The sequence below is a fragment of the Saimiri boliviensis genome, chromosome 20, assembly GCF_048565385.1.
Source record: "Saimiri boliviensis isolate mSaiBol1 chromosome 20, mSaiBol1.pri, whole genome shotgun sequence".
In the NCBI taxonomy this organism is placed as follows: domain Eukaryota; kingdom Metazoa; phylum Chordata; class Mammalia; order Primates; family Cebidae; genus Saimiri; species Saimiri boliviensis.
This window is the reverse complement of record NC_133468.1, coordinates 35,070,576-35,089,542: the sequence shown is the minus strand read 5'-3', so window position 1 is coordinate 35,089,542 and position 18,967 is coordinate 35,070,576. Positions and strand designations below refer to the sequence as shown.

At 48.6% G+C, this 18,967-nt stretch overlaps 1 protein-coding gene across 1 annotated transcript in view; it reads left to right on the top strand.

The window, feature by feature from the left end:
- RFC2 (replication factor C subunit 2) overlaps positions 1-18,967 on the top strand; it is a 35,484-nt gene that overhangs the window by 14,560 nt on the left and 1,957 nt on the right. The window contains exons 6-10 of the mRNA XM_039460740.2: positions 7,811-7,911; positions 11,215-11,372; positions 11,990-12,055; positions 14,117-14,197; positions 17,093-17,206. Coding sequence (XP_039316674.2) covers positions 7,811-7,911; positions 11,215-11,372; positions 11,990-12,055; positions 14,117-14,197; positions 17,093-17,206 — 520 coding nt within the window. The remainder of the gene's footprint in view (positions 1-7,810; positions 7,912-11,214; positions 11,373-11,989; positions 12,056-14,116; positions 14,198-17,092; positions 17,207-18,967) is intronic.

The following is an 18,967-nucleotide window of genomic DNA, read 5'->3' as shown; positions in this document are numbered from 1 at the left end:
ATGTATGTCTTCTTTTGTAAAGTGTCTGTTCATATCCTTCACCCACTTTTGAATGGGCTTGTTTGTTTTTTTCTTGTAAATCTGTTTACTTCTTTGTGTATTCTGAATATCAGCCCTTTGTCAGATGCATAGACTGCAAAAATTTTTTCCTATTATATTGGTTGCCGATTCACTCTAATGACTGTTTCTATTGCCGTACAGAAGCTGTGGAGTTTGATTAAGTCCCATTTGTCTATTTTGACTTTTGTTGCCATTGCTTTTGGTGTTTTGGTCATGAAGTCCTTGCCTATGACTATGTCCTGAATGGTTTTGCCTAGATTTTCTTCTAGGGTTTTTATGGTGTTAGGTCTTATGTTTAAGTCTTTAATCCATCTGGAGTTAATTTTCGTGTAAGGTATCAGGAAGGGGTCCAGTTTCTGCTTTCTGCACATGGCTAGCCAGTTTTCCCAACACCATTAAACAGGGAATCCTTTCCCCATTGCTTGTTTTTGTCAGATTTTTGTATATGTGACAGATGGTTGTATATGTGTGATGTTACCTCCAAGGCCTCTGTTCTGTTCCATTGGTCTATATCTGTTTCAGTACCAGCACCATGCTGTTTTGATTACTGTAGCCTTGTAGTATAGTTTGAAGTCTGGTAGTGTGATGCCTCCAGCTTTGTTCTTTTTGCTTAGAATTGACTTGGCTATGCAGGCTCTCTTTTGGTTCCACATGAAGTTTAAGGTGGTTTTTTCCAGTTCTGTGAAGAAGGTCACAGGTAGCTTGATGGGGATAGCGTTGAATCTGTAAATTACTTTCGGCAGTATGGCCATTTTCACGATACTGATTCTTCCTAACCATGAGCATGGAATGTTTCTCCATCTGTTTGTGTCCTTTCTGATTTCATTGAGCAGTGGTTTGTAGTTCTCCTTGAAGAGGTCCTTTACGTTCCTTGTTAGTTGTATTCCTAGGTATTTTATTCTCTGTGTAGCAATTGTGAATGGCAGTTCATTCTTTTTTTTTTTTTTTTTTTTTTTTTTTTTGAGATGGAGTTTCACTCCTGTTACCCAGGCTGGAGTGCAATGGCGTGATCTTGGCTCACCGCAACCTCTGCCTCTTGGGTTCAGGCAATTCTCCTGCCTCAGCCTCCTGAGTAGCTGGGATTACAGGCACGCGCCACCATGCCCAGCTAATTTTTTGTGTTTTTAGTAGAGACAGGGTTTCACCATGTTGACCAGGATGGTCTCCATCTCTTGACCTTGTGATCCACCTGCCTCAACCTCCCAAAGTGCTGGGATTACAGGTGTGAGCCACCGCGCCCGGTCTGGCAGCTCGTTCTTGATTTGGCTCTCTTTAAGTCTGTTACTGGTGTATAGGAATGCTTGTGATTTTTGCACATTGACTTTGTATCCTGAGATTTTGCTGAAGTTGTTTATCAGTTTCAGGAGATTTTGGGCTGAGACAATGGGGTCTTCTAAATATACAATCATGTTGTCTGCAGATAAAGACAATTTGACTTCCTCCTTTCCTAATTGAATACCCTTTATTTCTTTTTTCTTGCCTGATTGATCTGGCTAGAACTTCCAATACTATATTGAATAGGAGTGGTGAGAAAGGGCATCCTTGTCTAATGCCAGATTTCAAAGGGAATGCTTCCAGTTTTTGCTTGTTCAGTATGATATTGGCTGGTGGTTTGTTGTAAATAGCTTTTATTATTTTGAAATATGTTCCATCAATACCTAGTTTATTGAGGGATTTTAGCATAAAGGGCTGTTGAATTTTGTCAAAGGCCTTCTCTGCATCAATTGAGATAATCATGTAGTTTTTGTCTTTGGTTCTGTTTATGTGGTGAATTACATTTATAGAGTTGTGTATGTTGAACCAGCCTTGCATCCCCGGGGTGAAGCCTAGTTGATCATGGTGGATAAGCTTTTTTTTTTTTTTTTTTTTTTTTTTTGAGACGGAGTTTTGCTCTTGTTACCCAGGCTGGAGTGCAATGGCGCGATCTCGGCTCACCGCAACCTCCGCCTCCCGGGTTCAGGCAATTCTCCTGCCTCAGCCTCCTGAGTAGCTGGGATTATAGGCACGCGCCACCACGCCCAGCTAATTTTTTGTATTTTTAGTAGAGACGGGGTTTCACCATGTTGACCAGGATGGTCTCGATCTCTCGACCTCGTGATCCACCCGCCTCGGCCTCCCAAAGTGCTGGGATTACAGGCTTGAGCCACCGCGCCCGGCGGTGGATAAGCTTTTTGATGTGCTGTTGCAATCAGTTTGCCAGTATTTTATTGAAGATTTTAGCATCTATGTTTATCATGGATATTGGCCTGAAGTTTTCTTTTCTTGCTGAGTCTTTGCCGGGTTTTGGTATCAGGATGATGCTGGTCTCATAAAATGATGTGGGAAGGATTCCCTCTTTTTGGATTGTTTGGAATCGTTTCAGAAGGAATGGTATCAGCTCCTCTTTGTATGTGTGGTAGAATTCAGCTATGAACCCATCTGGACCTGGGCTTTTTTTGGTTAGTAGGCTCTTAATTGCTGCCTCAACTTCAGCCCTTGTTACTGGTCTATTCAGGGTTTCGAGTTCTTCCTAGTTTAGGCTTGGGAGGGTGCAGGTGTCCAGGAATTTATCCATTTCTTCCAGGTTTACTAGTTTATTTGCATAGAGTTGTTTGTAATAATCTCTGATGATGGTTTTTCTTTCTTCCTTTTTTTTTATTTTATTTATTTTTTTTTTTGAGACGGAGTTTCGCTCTTGTTACCCAGGCTGGAGTGCAATGGTGCGATCTTGGCTCATCGCAACCTCCGCCTCCCGGGTTCAGGCAATTCTCCTGCCTCAGCCTCCTGAGTAGCTGGGATTACAGGCACACGCCACCATGCCCAGCTGATTTTTAGTATTTTTAGTAGAGACGGGGTTTCACCATGTTGACCAGGTTGGTCTCGATCTCTCGACCTTGTGATCCACCCGCCTCGGCCTCCCAAAGTGCTGGGATTATAGGCGTGAGCCACCGCGCCCGGCCGATGGTTTTTATTTCTGTGGAATCTGTGGTGATATCCCCTTTATCGTTTTTTATTGCATCAATTTGATTATTCTCTCTTCTCTTTTTTATTAATCTGGCCAGTGGTCTATTTTGTTGATCTTTTTGAAAAACCAGCTCCTGGATTTATTGGTTTTTTTGAAGGATTTTTTGTGTCTCTGTCTCCTTCAGTTCTGCTCTGATCGTAGTTGTTTCTTGTCTTCTGCTAGGTTTTGAGTTTTTTTGGTCTTGCTCCCCTAGCTCTTTCAATTTTGATGATAGGGTGTTGATTTTAGATCTTTCCTTGCTTCTCATGTGGACATTTATTGCTATGTATTTTCTTCTAGACACTGCTTTAAATGTGTCCCAGAGATTCTGGTATGTTGTGTCTTCTTTCTCATTGGTTTCAAAGAACATCTTTATTTCTGCCTTCACTTCATTGTTTATCCAATCAACATTCAAGAGCCAGTTGTTCAGTTTCCATGAAGCTATGCGGTTCTGAGTTAGTTTCTGAATTCTGAGTTCTAACTTGATTGCACTGTGGTCAGAGAGACTGTTTGTTATGATTTCCATTCTTTTGCATTTGCTGAGGAGTGATTTACTTCCAATTATGTGGTCAATTTTAGAGTAGGTATGATATGGTGATGAGAAGAATGTATATTCTATGGATTTGGGGTGGAGAGTTCTGTAAATGTCTTTTAGGTTTGCTTGGTTCAGATCTGAGTTCAAGTCCTGGATATCCTTGTTAATTTTCTGTCTCGTTGATCTAATATTGTCAGTGGGGACAATGGGGTGTTAAAGTCTCCCACTATTATTGTGTGGGAGTCTAAGTCTGTTTGTAAGTCAATAAGAACTTGCCTTATGTATCTGTGTGCTCCTGTATTGAGTGCGTATATATTTAGGATCGTTAGCTCTTCTTGTTGCATTGATCCTTTTACCATTATGTAATGTCTTTCTTTGTCTCTTTTGATCTTTGTTGCTTTAAAGTCTATTTTATCAGAGACGAGAATTGCAACTCCTGCTGTTTTTTTGCTCTCCATTTGCTTGGTAAATCTTCCTCCATCCCTTTATTTTGAGACTTTGTGTGTCCTTGCATGTGAGATGGGTTTCCTGGATATAGCACACTGATGGGTTTTGGCTTTTTATCCAATTTGCCAGTCTGTGTCTTTTGATTGGGGCTTTTAGCCCATTTACATTTAGGGTTAATACTGTGATTTGTGAATTTAATCCTGCCATTTTGATGCTAGCTGGTTGTTTTGCCTATTAGTTGACACAGTTTCTTTATTGTGTCGATGCTCTTTACCATTTGGTTTGTTTTTGCAGTGGCTGGTACTGGTTGTTCCTTTCTATGTTTTGTGCTTCTTTCAGGAGCTCTTGTAAAGCAGACCTGGTGGTGATGAAATCTCTGAGTAATCGCTTGTTTGTAAGGATTTTATTTCTCCTTCACTTATGAAGCTTAGTTTGGCTGGATATGAAATTCTGGGTTGAAAGTTCTTTTCTTTTTTTTTTTTTTTTTTTTTTTTTTTTTTGAGACAGAGTTTCGCTCTTGTTACCCAGGCTGGAGTGCAATGGCGCCATCTCGGCTCACCGCAACCTCCGCCTCCTGGGTTCAGGCAATTCTCCTGCCTCAGCCTCCTGAGTAGCTGGGATTACAGGCACGCACCACCATGCCCAGCTAAAAAGTTCTTTTCTTTAAGGATGTTGAATATTGGCCCCCACTGTCTTCTGGCTTGTAGGTTTTCTGCTGAGAGATCTGCTGTGAATCTGATAGGCTTTCCTTTGTGAGTAACCTGACCTTTCTCTCTGGCTGCCCTTAGCATTTTCTCCTTCATTTCAACCCTGGTGAATCTGACAATTATGTGCCTTGGGGTTGCTCTTCTTGAGGAATATTTTTGTGGTCTTCTCTGTATTTCCTGGACTTGAATGTTTGCCTGCCTTGCTAGGTTGGGGAAGTTTTCCTGGATAATATCCTGAAGAGTATTTTCCAGCTTGGATTCATTCTGTCTGTTACATTCAGGTACACCTATTAAATGTAGATTAGGTTTTTTCACATAGTCCCACGTTTCTTGGAGACTTTGTTCATTCCTTTTTACCCTTTTTTCTCTAATCTTGCCTTCTCGTTTTATTTCCTTGAGTTGCTCTTTGACCTCTGATACCCTTTCTTCTGCTTGGTCAATTCAGCTGTTGAAACTTGTGCATACTTCGTGAAGGTCTCGTGTTGTGTTTTTCAGCTCCATGAATTCACTTACATTCCTCTCTAAGTTGTTTATTCTCGTTAGCATTTCGTCAAATCTTTTTTCAAGGTTCCTAATTTCTTTGCATTGGGTTAGAACATGTTCTTTTAGCTCAGGGAAGTTTCTTATTACCCACCTTCCAAAGCCTGATTCTGTCGATTCGTCACACTCATTCTCCATCCAGCCTTGTTCCCTTGCTGGTGAGGAGTCGTGATCCCTTGTAGGAGGAGAGGCATTCTGGTTTTGGGTGTTTTCATCCTTTTTGTGCTGGTTTCTTCCCATCTTTGTGAATTTATCTACCTGTCGTCTTTGTAGATGTTGACTTTCAGATTGGGTCTCTGAGTGGGCGTCCGGTTTGTTGATGATGAAGTTATTTCTTCCTGCTTCTTAGTTTTCCTTCTAACATTCAGGCCCCTCTGCTGTAGGACTGCTGAAGTCCACTCCAGGCCCTGCTTGCCTGGGGATCGCCTGTAGCAGCTGCAGAACAGTAAGGGCTGCTGCCAGTTTCTTCTGCTATCTTTGTCCCAGAAGCATACTCGCCAGATATCAGTCTGAGCTCTCCTTTACGAGATGACTCTTTGGATATACGGGGGTCAGGGAGCTGCTTGAGGAGACAGTCTGTCCCTTATAGGAGCTCAGGTGCTGAGCTGTGAGCTCTGTTCAATCAGAGCTGCTGGGCAGGTACCATTTAAGTCTGCTGCAGCAGAACTCATAAACGCCTTTTTTTTTTCTCCCAGGTGCTCTGTCCCAGGGAGCTGGGGATTTATTTGTGAGTTCTGTCATGCTGCTGCCTTTTTTCAGGGCTGCCCTGCCCAGCGAGGAGGCAGCCTAGTCACTGTCTGCCTGCAGAGCCTTTGCTGAGCTGCTGTGGGCTCCGCCCAGCTGTCGTGTGAACTTCCCTGCAGTCCTGTTTATACGGGTGTAGTTAGAACTGCCTTGGCAGTGGCAGCCCACCTCTGTAATGGCAGACACTCTCTGTAGTGGCAGGCTGCCTCAGCAATGGCGGACTACCTCCATAGTGGTGGAGTGCCTCGGTAATGGCAGACGCCCCTCCCCCACAGAGCTGGACCATCCCGGGTTCAGCTGTGCTTGCTGTGAAACTCTCAATCCAGAGCGTTTCTGGTTGCTGTTTTTCTGTGGGGATGGGACCAGCCGTGCCTGATCACCTGGCTGCCTGCCTCAGACCCCCCCCGCCCCTTTATTTTTCCCCAGTTAAATGGCGACTCTGTCTCCCAGGTGTTCCAGTTGCCTGTTGAAAAGGCACTGGGATCTGTGTGATTTCCCGTGTGGCGACCCACTGCACCGGCTGAAACAGCCGAGCAGAGATTGGTGGCACTTTTTTGCCTGGGAATCTCCTGGCCTGGCTCCCTGTTTCAGTCCCCTTTTTATCCGTCGAATGGGCGACTCTGTCTCCTAGTAGCTCCAGTCGCCTGTAAAGCAGCGCTAGGACCCGTGTATTTTGTGCAGAGACCCGCCGCACTGGCCAAAACAGCCATGCTGGCCACCCGTGGGGCTCCTCCACCTGGGAATCTCCTGGTCTATGGGCAATAAAAATCCGCCTGGAAATGCGGCGTCCACTCACCCTCCACACTTTTGCTAGGAGCTGCAATCCTGAGTTGCTCCTAATCGACCATCTTGGATTTAACAATTTTTAAGTGTATAATTCGGTGGCATTTAGTACAGTCACAATGGTGTGCAACCATCACAACACTGTGGTTGGTATAAATGAAAAATTTGAGGTCAGGCTTGGTGGCTCATGCTTGTAAGCATAGGCTTTTTTGTAATTTTAAACTTTTTTTTTTTTTAGAAATAGAGGTCTCACTGTGTTGCCCAGACTGGTCTTGAACTCCTGGTCTCAAATGATCCTCTCACATCAGCCTCTTGAGGTGGAAGATTGCTTGAACCCAGGAATTCAAGGCTGCAGTGAACTGTGATTGCACTGTTGAGCTACAGCCTAGGCGAAAGCAAGATCCTGTCTCTTTTTTTTCTTTGGAGACAGAGGAAAAAGATGGTGCTATGGCACCATCGTAGCTCACTGCACCCTCCGCTCCCAGATTCAAGCAGTTCTCCTGCCTCAGCCTCCCGAGTAGCTGGGATTACAGGCGCTCACCACCACACCTGTGTAATTTTTGTATTTTTAGTAGAGACAAGGCTTTACCATGTTGACCTGGCTGGTCTCGAACTCCTGAACTCATGATTCGCCCACCTCGGCCTCCCAAAGTGCTGGGATTATAGGCGTGAGCCACCTTGCCCACCCTGTGACTATTCTCTTGCATTTAATGTCATGAAGGGCTGGAGAGAGCAGCAGTTCCCACAAGTGTGATGGCAGCCACTGTAGATGGTGGTTTTCATGAGTTTTACTTGAGGGTGGTTCTGATGCTGTAGGTACTAAATGCTGTTTGAGCAGTCTTTGAGAGAGCAGCCTGCTGGTTTTAGCATTAGAGGGGTGGCCTGTGTACTTCCGATGAGACCCTCGTGTAGGACATCAGACATGTCTTAGGTCCTGGGTTTTTGTATGGGGAGTGATTTGGGTCGTATGGACCCTGGGTCCCACTTGCAAATCTGTGTTTTTTTTCTCAGCATGACTGATGGAGCCCAGCAAGCCTTGAGGAGAACCATGGAAATCTACTCCAAAACTACTCGCTTTGCCCTTGCATGTAACGCTTCGGATAAGATCATTGGTGAGTGGAAGCTCCGGGTGGCTGGGGTGCACCTGGTGCTCACCGGGCTTTTTTTCTTTTCTGTGGATGTGGTCTCCCTCTTCACTCAGGCTGGAAAGCAGTGGTGCCATCACGGCTCACTGCAGCCTCAAACTCCTGTGCTCAAGTGCTCTTCCTGCCTCAGCCTCCCAGTAGCTGACACCATAGGCTTATGCCACCACACCTAGGTTTTTTGGTTTTTGTTTTTTTGAGACAAAGTCTCACTCCGTCGCCCAGGCTGGAGTGTCATGACGCGATCTCGGATCATTGCAGCCTCCATCTCCAAGGTTCAAGCAATCCTTGTGCTTCAGCCTCTCAAGTAGCTGGAATGGCAGGCACACAGTACCACCCCGGCTAATTTTTGTTTTTTTTTTTTCAGTAGAGATGGGGTTTTACTGTGTTGGCCAGGCTGGTCTCAAACAAACTGCTGATCACAAGTGATCCACCTACCTTGGCCTCCCAAAGTGCTGGAATTACAGGCGTGAGCCACTGCACCTGACCACACCTCGGCTCTCTAGCACTGGACGGGTAGGGACTTTCTGATTGCATAGCATGGGCCAAACACTATATAATCAAGTTTTTAAATTTAATTTTTGTAATTGACAAAAATTGTATATATTATGCACAACATGTTTTCCAATATAATCAACTTCTATTTATTTATCTTACTATTTTCTTTTTGAGACAGCGTCTTGCTCTGTCGCCACGCTGGAGTGCAGTGGTGCAATCTCGGCTCACTGCAGCCTCTGCCTCCCGGGTTCAAGTGATTCTCCTGCCTCAGCCTCCTAAGTAGCTGGGATAACAGGCATCCACCACTATACCCAGCTGATTTTTGTATTTTTTAGTAGAGGTGGAGTTTCCCCATGTTGGCCAGGATGGTCCTGAACTCCTGACCTTGTGATCTGCCCGCCCTTGCCTCCCAGAATGCTGGGATTACAGGCAAGAGCCACAGCGCCCGGCCTCAACTTTTAAATTTAATTTTATATAATCCTATGACAAGGTGTTACTAGCTTCGCTTGAGAGATGAGAAAACTGGAGCCGATCCTGATGTTTAGGATCTAAAGAGAAAAAAAAGGGAAAACGAGCTTGGAGAGGTGGAGTAGTTTACCCGCCGCCAGAGCCACGTTCGAGAGCAGCTGGGATTGGAGCCCCAGGTCTGCCTCCCTCTTGCCCTCTTAGAGGCACCCAGGACGTTGTTGGTATCCCGCGCAGCGTGTCACAATCACTGTTGCTGTCCGGATACCGTCGCCTGCTTTTCACGTGCTCTGAGCACTTGGCATAGGCAGTATCTACACGGTGGAATTTGTTGCCTCCAGGAAGCTCCTCTCTCAAATCCTGCAGTCAGCCTTCTCTCTGACCTTGCTATATGCCCTCCGGCTCCCTCCCTCCCTGCAGGCCATCTCCTTTCTCAGCTTTGAAACCTCCCGCCCCAAGTCCCAGGAGTGCTCTAGTTTGTCAGCTTCCTGCTGGTTTCACATCCTTCTCTTTCTCTTTTTTTAGACAGAGTCTCGCTCTGTTGCCCAGGCGGGAGTGCAGTGGTGCAGTTTTAGCTCACTGAAACCTCCACCTCCCAGATTCAAGTGATTCTCCTGCCTCAGCCTCAAAACTAGCTGGGATTACAGACACACACCACCACGCCTGGCTAATTTTGTGTTTTTCGTAGAGACAGGATTTCACCATGTTGCCCAGACTGGTCTAGAACTCCTGGCCTCAAGTGGTCCACCCGCCGTGGCCTCCCAAAGTGCTGGTATTACAGGTGTGAGCCACCGCGCCTGGCCCGTCCTTCTGACACAAGCCGCCTGCACAGCTTTCATTTCTCATCACTCTCTCCGCTTTCTTTGCCTCAATTCTGTGCTGCTGAAGTTCAGCCGAATAAGCTCATCCATCTGAGATCCCCCTTCTCAGGCCTCTGCTGCAAACAGGCACATTAGCTAATGTGATGCCCACAGGGTCATGGCCACCAGCCCCGGCAGGGCTCCCAGGGAATCATTTGCATTCTTTTCCCTTCCCCACATCGCACTGATTTGTGCATTGATTCATTCAGCCATTCACCAAACACTGTTCTTAGTAACTGCCAGGCACCATGCTAGTGGAGAACTCGAAAAGTTAAATGAGAAGTATTCTCCGCCTTCCAGATGGCAGCAATGAAGGGGAGAAAAGTGCATTCCAAGTTCTTGATTTGGTCAGGCATGGTGGCTCACGCCTGTAATCCCAGCACTTTGGGAGGCCAAGGCATGTGGATCACAGGAGGTCAGGAGTTTGAGGCGAGCCTGGCCAACATGGTAAAACCCTGTTTCTACTAAAAATACAATGATTAGCTAGGCATGATAGCGTGCACCTGTAATCCCAGCTCCTCAGGAGGCTGTGACAGGAGAATCACTTGAACCTAGAGGTGGAGGTTGCAGTGAGCCAAGATCACACCACTGCATTCCAGCCTGAGCAACAGAGTGAGACTCCGTCTCGGGGAAAAAAAAAGCCGCCCAGGTGTGGTGGCCCACACCTGTAATCCCTGCACTTTGGGAGGCCAAGGCAGGAGGACTGCTTGAGGCCAGGAGTTCGAGACCAGCCTGGGCAACATAGCAAAACCCTGTCTTTAAACAAAACAAAAGAAACAGGGGATGGCCCATTCAGAATGAATTGTCATGTGCCCAGAAGGGCTATGTCCAGCACACAGCAATTCCAGAGTCCACCTGGGCCAGGGCTGACTTACCTGAGGGCTTGTGGCACATGGATGTGTCTCTACTGGAGGATCATTTCCCCATCTGGAAGCTGTGGCTAGCCAAGGCCATGCCAGGTAGTGCCAGCTGAGACCTCTCTCATTGCTTATTCATTGATACCTTGACATGTCACCCTGTTTTGTCTGTGTCTCTCTTTTTTATTTTGAGACACAGTCTCACTGTCGTCCAGGCTGAAGTGCAGTGGTGCGATCTTGGCTGACTGCAGCCTCCGCCTTCCGTCTCACGCGATTCTCCTGCTGTAGCCTCCCAAGTAGCTGGGATTGCAGGCATGAGCCACCACACCTGACTAATTTTTGTATTTTTAGTAGAGATGGGTTTTCACCTTGTTGGCCAGGCTGGTCTTGAACTCCCAACCTCAAGTGATCCTCCCGCCTCAGCCTCCCAAAGTGCTAGGATTCAGGCGTGAGCCAAGGTGCCCAGCCTGCCAAGTCTCCATTGAGTACTTGGGGCTGTGTGGATTGTGCAGCTACAGCCTTGTAACTGCAGAGTTAGCAGGGTAACCCGGGCCTCTGCAGGGAAGCCTCACTGCCGCCCCGTCTCTCTTCAGAGCCCATTCAGTCCCGCTGCGCTGTCCTCCGCTACACGAAGCTGACCGATGCCCAGATCCTCACCAGGCTGATGAGTGTTATCGAAAAGGAGAGGGTGCCCCACACTGATGACGGCCTGGAAGCCATCATCTTCACGGCACAGGGAGACATGAGGCAGGTATGTGGGCCGCTACCAACCAGGTGTGGGTGTCCTGGGCCTGCCATGCCCCTTCCACGGGGAAGGGGAGGGAAGTCACAGCTGCACAAGGCACAGCCAGATTAAGGGAGGGAGACCTGGCACCCTCCTGGGACAGTGGACTATCTTGCTGGGACTCCAAGAAGAGACACGGGGAAGGGATGAGGTGGGCGGATCACCTGAGGTCAGGAGTTCAAGACCAGCCTGGCCAACATGGTGAAACCCCATCTCTACTAAGAAAATATAAAAATTAGCCAGGCGTAGTGGCGGGCGCCTGTAATCCCAGCTACTTGGGAGGCCGAGGCAGGAGAATCACTTGAACCTGGGAGGTGGAGGTTGCAGTGAGCTGAGATCATGCCACTGCACTCCACTTTGGGCGACAGAGTGAGAATCTGTCTCAAAAAAAAAAAAAAAAAAGCACCCTTGGCCTGATGTGGTGGCTCAAACACCTGTACTTGAGACCAGGAGTTTAAGACCAGCCTGGGCAACATAGCAAGAACCTGTCTCTACCCGCCTGTGCCCCCAAAAATAAATAAATAAATAAATTTTTAGAAAATAAAAATAAAAATCACGATTGACATGTGTTTGCTCCTGAACAGGCGCTGAACAACCTGCAGTCTACCTTCTCAGGCTTTGGCTTCATTAACAGTGAGAACGTGTTCAAGGTACGAGCACTGGTGTGGGCGGCACAGTCAGCAGAAGCCCTGCTTCCCCGAGGGGCTCAGTGGGGCTGGGCTGGCAGTGGGGAAGGACACCTGGCTGCTCTGGTGGCTGCCAGGGAGCCCGCCCTGCTCCCGTCTGTCCTCTCTGTCGCTGCTTTTGCTGCACAAGCGGAAGAGCTGGGGGTAGGGGGACCTGGAACGTCACTTGCATGTCGTGGGTGAGGGAGGATCACTGATGCCTCATACCCAGGCCTGGGCAATTTCCGACGCGTCTTATTGGATCCCAGCAACTTCCCTGCACAGAGGTTCTTCCCATCATACTGTGGGTGATGACACGGGCCCAGGGGATCCCCTGGTCCCTAAAGGGCAGACAGGAGCACCGTGCTGCTCCCCAGCAGCCTTCAGACCCCTCACACCGGGATTTTTTGCAGTGCCGTGCCCTGCTTCCCACTTCTGCTCGTGGAGGGTAGGTAACAACCTCAAAGCCAGGCTGAGGAAAAGACCTCTCACTCCCCATGTCTGCAAAGCATTTTTCTCTTGGGAATTCTTTTGAAAACTGCTTCTGTGTCCTGATAACTTGGCGTCTAAATGCCACTTGGGAGACTAATTTCCCTGATTTGGGGGTAGAAACTGGGAACGGTTGTCTAAGCTTTCAGTCTAGAGCTCTTTTCTTACTGGGTTTGTGGACAACAGACAAGCTATTTTCAAAGCATCTGGGTGCACCTGGGCAGTTAATGTGTTTCCAAGGCCACTTAGGAAAGGGAAGCCCGCTCAGAAACAGGGGTGATGGTCTGGGGCCTGTTTTTTTTTGTTTTTTTTTTTTTTGAGATGGCGTTTTGCTCTTGTTGCCCAGGCTGGAGTGCAATGGCGCGATCTCGGCTCACCGCAACCTCCGCCTCCTGGGTTCAGGCAATTCTCCTGCCTCAGCCTCCTGAGTAGCTGGGATTACAGGCACGTGCCACCATGCCCAGCTAATTTTTTTAGTATTTTTAGTAGAGACGGGGTTTCACCATGTTGACCAGGATGGTCTCGGTCTCTTGACCTCGTGATCCACCCGCCTCGGCCTCCCGAAGTGCTGGGATTACAGGCTTGAGCCACCGCGCCCGGCCCTGTTTTTTCTTGTAGGGTCACTGAGGGCTCAGGAAACCATGGCTTCAGCTGGGAGAAGACAAGGGCAGGTGTGGGTGCCCTCTGGAGCCATCAGGAGGCTTTCATTGAGAAGCTTTAGGGGTTGACGTTGTACCACAGGCAGAGCCTAATGCCAGTGGGGAGTGCTTGGGGGGAGGACAGAGCCCCAGAACCATCCACCCTCCTTCTGGAGTGGCGGGACCCCTCCTTTAGGGTGTCAGGCTGAGGCCGGGGACCCTCTGCAGGGAAGGTCAGTTTCTACTCCAGGGTGTAGATGAGAATTGGCGCAAAGGACCTCCTAGTTCTAAAGTGAATTCCAAGTGGTTCTGGGCAGGTGACCCCCTGCCGAGTGATCTCAGACAGGTGACTCACGGCTCACGGGACAGCATCCCTCGCAGGTCCTTGGTCGCTCTTGTTCATCTGTCTTACGTTTGGGAAATGTATCATCCTGGTGCTAGAAGCATTTCTCTTTGGTGGTGAGAGGAGCATTCTCCAAACTCATTCTGGTTGCTGGAGAATTTGATGAAAACAGCAGGTAGGCGGGGCATGGTGGCTCATGCCTGTAATCCCAGCACTTTGGGAGGCTGAGGTGGGTAGATCACGAGGTCAGGAGTTCGAGACCAGCCTGACCAACATGGTGAAACCCTGTCTCTACTAAAAATACGGAAATTAGCCAGGCATGGTGGCATACTACTCAGGAGGCTGAGACAGGAGAATCGCTTGAACCCAGGAGGCTGAGGTTGCAGTGAGCTGGGATTGCACTATTGTACTGTAGCCTGGGTGACAGCGTGAGACTCATCTAAAAAACAAAAGGAAACAGCAGATTGAGAAGCTGGACCCAGAGATTGCCTGGAAGTTGGTCTGTCAGGGTCTCCCCGCTCATGCTGTTCCCCCCACCCTCACAGCCCCTGACTGCGTTCATTTCCCTTTGGCCAGGTCTGTGACGAGCCCCACCCACTGCTGGTGAAGGAGATGATCCAGCACTGTGTGAACGCCAACATCGATGAAGCTTACAAGGTCAGCCTCCTTTCCCCCGTGCCCCGCCGTGTCCTCGCAGACGAACCTCTCACTTCTTGGGCAACGGGCAGGGGAGCCCTTCTGGTGCCAGGGATGTTACACACATCACTGTGATTTTTTTTTTTTTTTTTTTTTTTGAGACGGAGTTTCGCTCTCGTTACCCAGGCTGGAGTGCAGTGGCGTGATCTCGGCTCACCACAACCTCCGCCTCCTGGGTTCAGGCAATTCTCCTGCCTCAGCCTCCTGAGTAGCTGGGATTACAGGCACGCACCACCACGCCCAGCTAATTTTTTTTTTTGTATTTTTAGTAGAGATGGGGTTTCACCATGTCGACCAGGATGGTCTTGAACTCTGGACCTCATGATCCACCGCCTCGGCCTCCCAAAGTGCTGGGATTACAGGCTTGAGCCACCGCGCCCGGCCACTGTGATTTTTTTAATAGTGACTTTTAATCACCATTAAAAATCATAGTTGGGAGGCTGAGGCAGGAGGATTTCTCGAGCCCTGGAGGTCAAGGCTGCTGTGAGCCATGATTGCATCACTGTACCCCAGCCTGGGTGACAGTGAGACCCTGTCCCAGGGAAAAAATATTAATATCATGCTATGTCTTAATCTGTCAAGTAGCTGGAAGAAAAATCATGCTAGAAGTTGGGTGCACGTTACTGATGTGAAAATTGATTCAGAGAGGCTGAACTCCTTGCCCAAATCACTGTGTTTGTTTCTTGAGAGCTCGTTTGGAGGTTGTAGCAGGGGAGCGCAGCTACTCGTATACCCTTGACCGAAGACCGGACCTCCTCTGTTGGGGATAGTTGTCCTCTTCGACCGGGCGTGCAGCTTCGGGAGGGGTGCACATGGAGTGGTGAGGGAGAAAGGGGACACCCGCCTAGCCAGCCAGGTCAGCCAAATCAACCCTGGCGATCAATAGGGTGACAGATGTCCCAGCCAGATCTCCTTCACATCCCACCGTGTTTATTTCTTATTTATGTATTTATTACTTTTTTAGAGACAGGGTCTTGCTCTGCTGCCTAGGCTGGAGTGCAGTGACTCGGTCACAGCTCACTGCAGCTTCAAGCTCTCAGGCTCAGGCGATCCTCCTGCCTCAGGCTTCTCCCAAGTAGCTGGGACTATAGGCACATGTCACTACACCCAGTTCTAAATCATATTGTTTAAAAGCAGTACAGGCCGGGCGCGGTGGCTCAAGCCTGTAATCCCAGCACTTTGGGAGGCCGAGGCGGGTGGATCACAAGGTCAAGAGATCGAGACCATCCTGGTCAACATGGTGAAACCCCGTCTCTACTAAAAATACAAAACATTAGCTGGGCATGGTGGCGCGTGCCTGTAATCCCAGCTACTCAGGAGGCTGAGGCAGGAGAATCGCCTGAACCCAGGAGGCGGAGGTTGCGGTGAGCCGAGATCGCGCCATTGCACTCCAGCCTGGGTAACAAGAGCGAAACTCCGTCTCAAAAAAAAAAAAAAAAAGGCAGTACAGCCAGGCACGGTGGATCACCTGAGGTCAGGAATTTGAGACAGTGTAGCTAACATGGTGAAACCTCATCTGTACTGAAAATACAAAAACTAGCCGGGCTGGGCAAGGTGCCGCACACCTGTAGTCCCAGCACTTTGGAAGGCTGAGGCAGGAGAATCGATTAAACCTGGGAGATGGAGGTTGCAGTGAGCCGAGACCTCGCCATTGCACTCCAGCCTGGGAGACAACGAGATTCTGTCTCACCAAAAAGAAAAAAAAAAAGCAGTAGAACTAGAATTCAAAATGGTATTTTTCTCCTGTAATTATGTCCTCTGCCAGAGAAATTTGTCAGCACAAGTCAGGAGGAAAGACCAGCCTAGCTCCTTCTCCAGTGAAGCCATCTGTCTGGTTAAGCAGGGGTGTCCCCATCCATTCTCATCGGCACAGGCATTCTGGGACCCAGCAGCCCCCAGCCAGCCAGGCAAGGAGGGTCCAGGAAGACTCCAGCCTGACAGTGAGACCGGGCTTGTAAGCAGATTCCGGCAGGTGTGGCTGGGGTTCGGGTGACCTCAAGCCACAGGGATGGCGTTTGTCTGGTTCAGGGTCATTGGTCCAGTCGTCGGTCCCCTCGGCCTACCCGCCGAGTAACTGGGCTGGAAGTTGACTGGGTTTAGGGCAGAGTTCTACCCAATGTGAAAGCGGAGTGCAGGGCGAGGAGACAGGCAGAGACCCAGGGCCAGATCCCTGAGCGGACCTGAAGAAAGCCTTCAGATTTATGGACACAGAGCTGCTCTGCCCCCTGAGTTCACCCCAAGAGGCCAAAGCAAAAGCAAAAAGGCCTGTCTCCAGACGCTGCAACCTGTTTGGGGCAGGGTGGGTGAGGCTGGACGGAGGCTTGCTGGGCCTGCAGGGCTTGCTGGTGACTGCAACCGGCGAAGCCAGCAGAGGAATGTTCTGCTTTTTCGACTCTGCTGTACTTCGTCATCAGATTAATAAAGCGTTTTAAGAGCTCCGCATCAAGAGAATATGTGAGTGTGGTAGTAGACCATTTTACAACACAACTTAAAATATTTGCATTCAGCACCCCTACCCCATAAATAAATAAACAAACAAACATTTGCAATAGGCTGGCCTCAGCGGCTCGTGCCTGTAATCCCAGCACTTTGGGAGGCTGAGGCAGGAGGATTACTTGAGGCCAGGAACTTGGGACCAGCCTGGGCAATATAGCAAGACTCCTTTATATTATTGAAAAAAAATATTTAATCAAAACGAAAATACATTTGCCAAGTTCTCTCTGTATCTGCCAGGAAAATCAGTTAAGGTACCCCCTGTGACCTGAAGGGCATGCCCACTAGCTGTGGAGTCTCGGAATCACATGGCTTCCTGCAGTCTCAAGTTGTTAAGCAGCCTCCTCTGTCTCCTTTGTCTAGATTCTCGCTCACCTGTGGCATCTGGGCTACTCACCAGAAGATATCATTGGCAACATCTTTCGAGTGTGTAAAACTTTCCAAATGGCAGAATACCTGAAACTGGAGTTTATCAAGGTCAGTGAGAGTCTAGGAATGCTGCTGTCCTCAAGGATGTGGGTCATGGTGGCCGGGTGTGGTAGCTCACGCCTGTAATCCAAACACTTCGGGAGGTCGAGGCGGGCAGATCACCTGAGGTCAGACCAGCCTGACCAACATGGTGAAACCCTGTCTCTCCTAAAAATATAAAAATTACCTGGGTGTGGTGGCACGTGCCTATAATCCCAGCTACTTGAGAGGCTGAGGCAGGAGAATTGCTTGAACCCGGGAGGCAAAGGTTACAGTGAGCTGAGATCGAGTCACTGCACTCCAGCCTGGGCAGCAGCAGAGCGAGACTGTCTCGAAACAAAAAAAACAAGACGGTGGGCTTGGCTTTGTTTGCTCACAGGCCTGGCACCTAGAAGATTCTCTGGTTCCCAGCTGCAGCGTGAGGGAGGTGTGTCTTAGTCCCTTTTAGTTGTTATAAAGGAATACCGGAGACTGGGTGATTTAGAAAGGAAAGAGGTTGATTGGCTCTCAGTTCTCCAGGCTGTACACGTAGCATGAGGCCAGATCTACCTCTAGGGAGGGGTTCAGGCTACTTCTGCTCCTGTTGGAAGCGAGTAGGAGGAGCCTGTGCGTGCAGAGATCACCTGCCGAGAGAGCAGAGGGAGGTGCCAGGCTCATTCGAACAGCCAGCTCTCCAGGGAACTAAGGGAACCAGAACCGATTTATTACCTTGGGGTGGGCACCAGGCCATTCACGTGGGATCTTCATGACCCAAACATCCCCACATTGGGGATCAAATTCCAAATGAGATTGGGAGGGGACACACGTCCACACTGTGTCAGCATGGCTGATTGTCCTGGGCCAAGTTTGTTTCACCCAGTTCTGATTTTCTTCATTTGCGGCTCTCTTGTCAGTCGATTGATTTGTTTGTTTTGTTTTGAGACGGAGTTTCTCGCTCTTGTTGGCCAGGCTGGAGTGCATTGATGCAATCTCGGCTTGCTGCAACCTCTGCCTCCTGGGTTCAAGCAATTCTCCTGCCTCAGCCTCCCAAGTAGCTGGGTTATAGGCACACACCACCACACGCAGCTATTTTTTTATATTTTTAGTAGAAATGGGGTTCACCATGTTGGCCAGGCTGGTCTCAAACTCCTGACTTCAGGTGATCCACCTGCCTCAACCTCCCAAAGTGCTGGGATTACAGGTGTGAGCCACCACGCCTAGCTGATTGATTGATTTTTAAGGTCAGATTAATTGGGGTTTAATTTACATAGAGTAAAAATCAGCCTGTTAGGGACAGGACAAATGTACTCAGTCATGCAAATGCTGTCAAAATCAAGATGCAGAATCTGTCATCCCAGAAAACTTAATGTGCCCATTTGAAGTCAGCATCCTCCCTGCCTGCCACCTGGAAACCACTAATGTACTTTCCCTTGGAGGGATAAAATTTTCTGGAATGTCATGTAACTGGGATCATGTAGAACTTAGCCTTGTGAATTTGACTTCTTTCACTTTAGCAGAACTGCCTTTCAGATGTGTACATGTTGGTACCACTATCCATGCTTCAGTCTTTTTTTTTTTTTTTTTTTTGGAACGGATTCTCACTCTGTTGCCCAGGCTAAAGTGCAATGGTGTGATCTCGGCTCATTGCAACCTCTGCTTCCCAGGTTCAAGTGATTCTCCTGCCTCAGCCTCCTGAATAGCTGGGATTCCAGGTGCTTGTCACCTCACCCAGCTAATTTTTATATTTTTAGTAGAGACCGGGTTTCACCATGTCGGTCAGGCTGGTCTGGA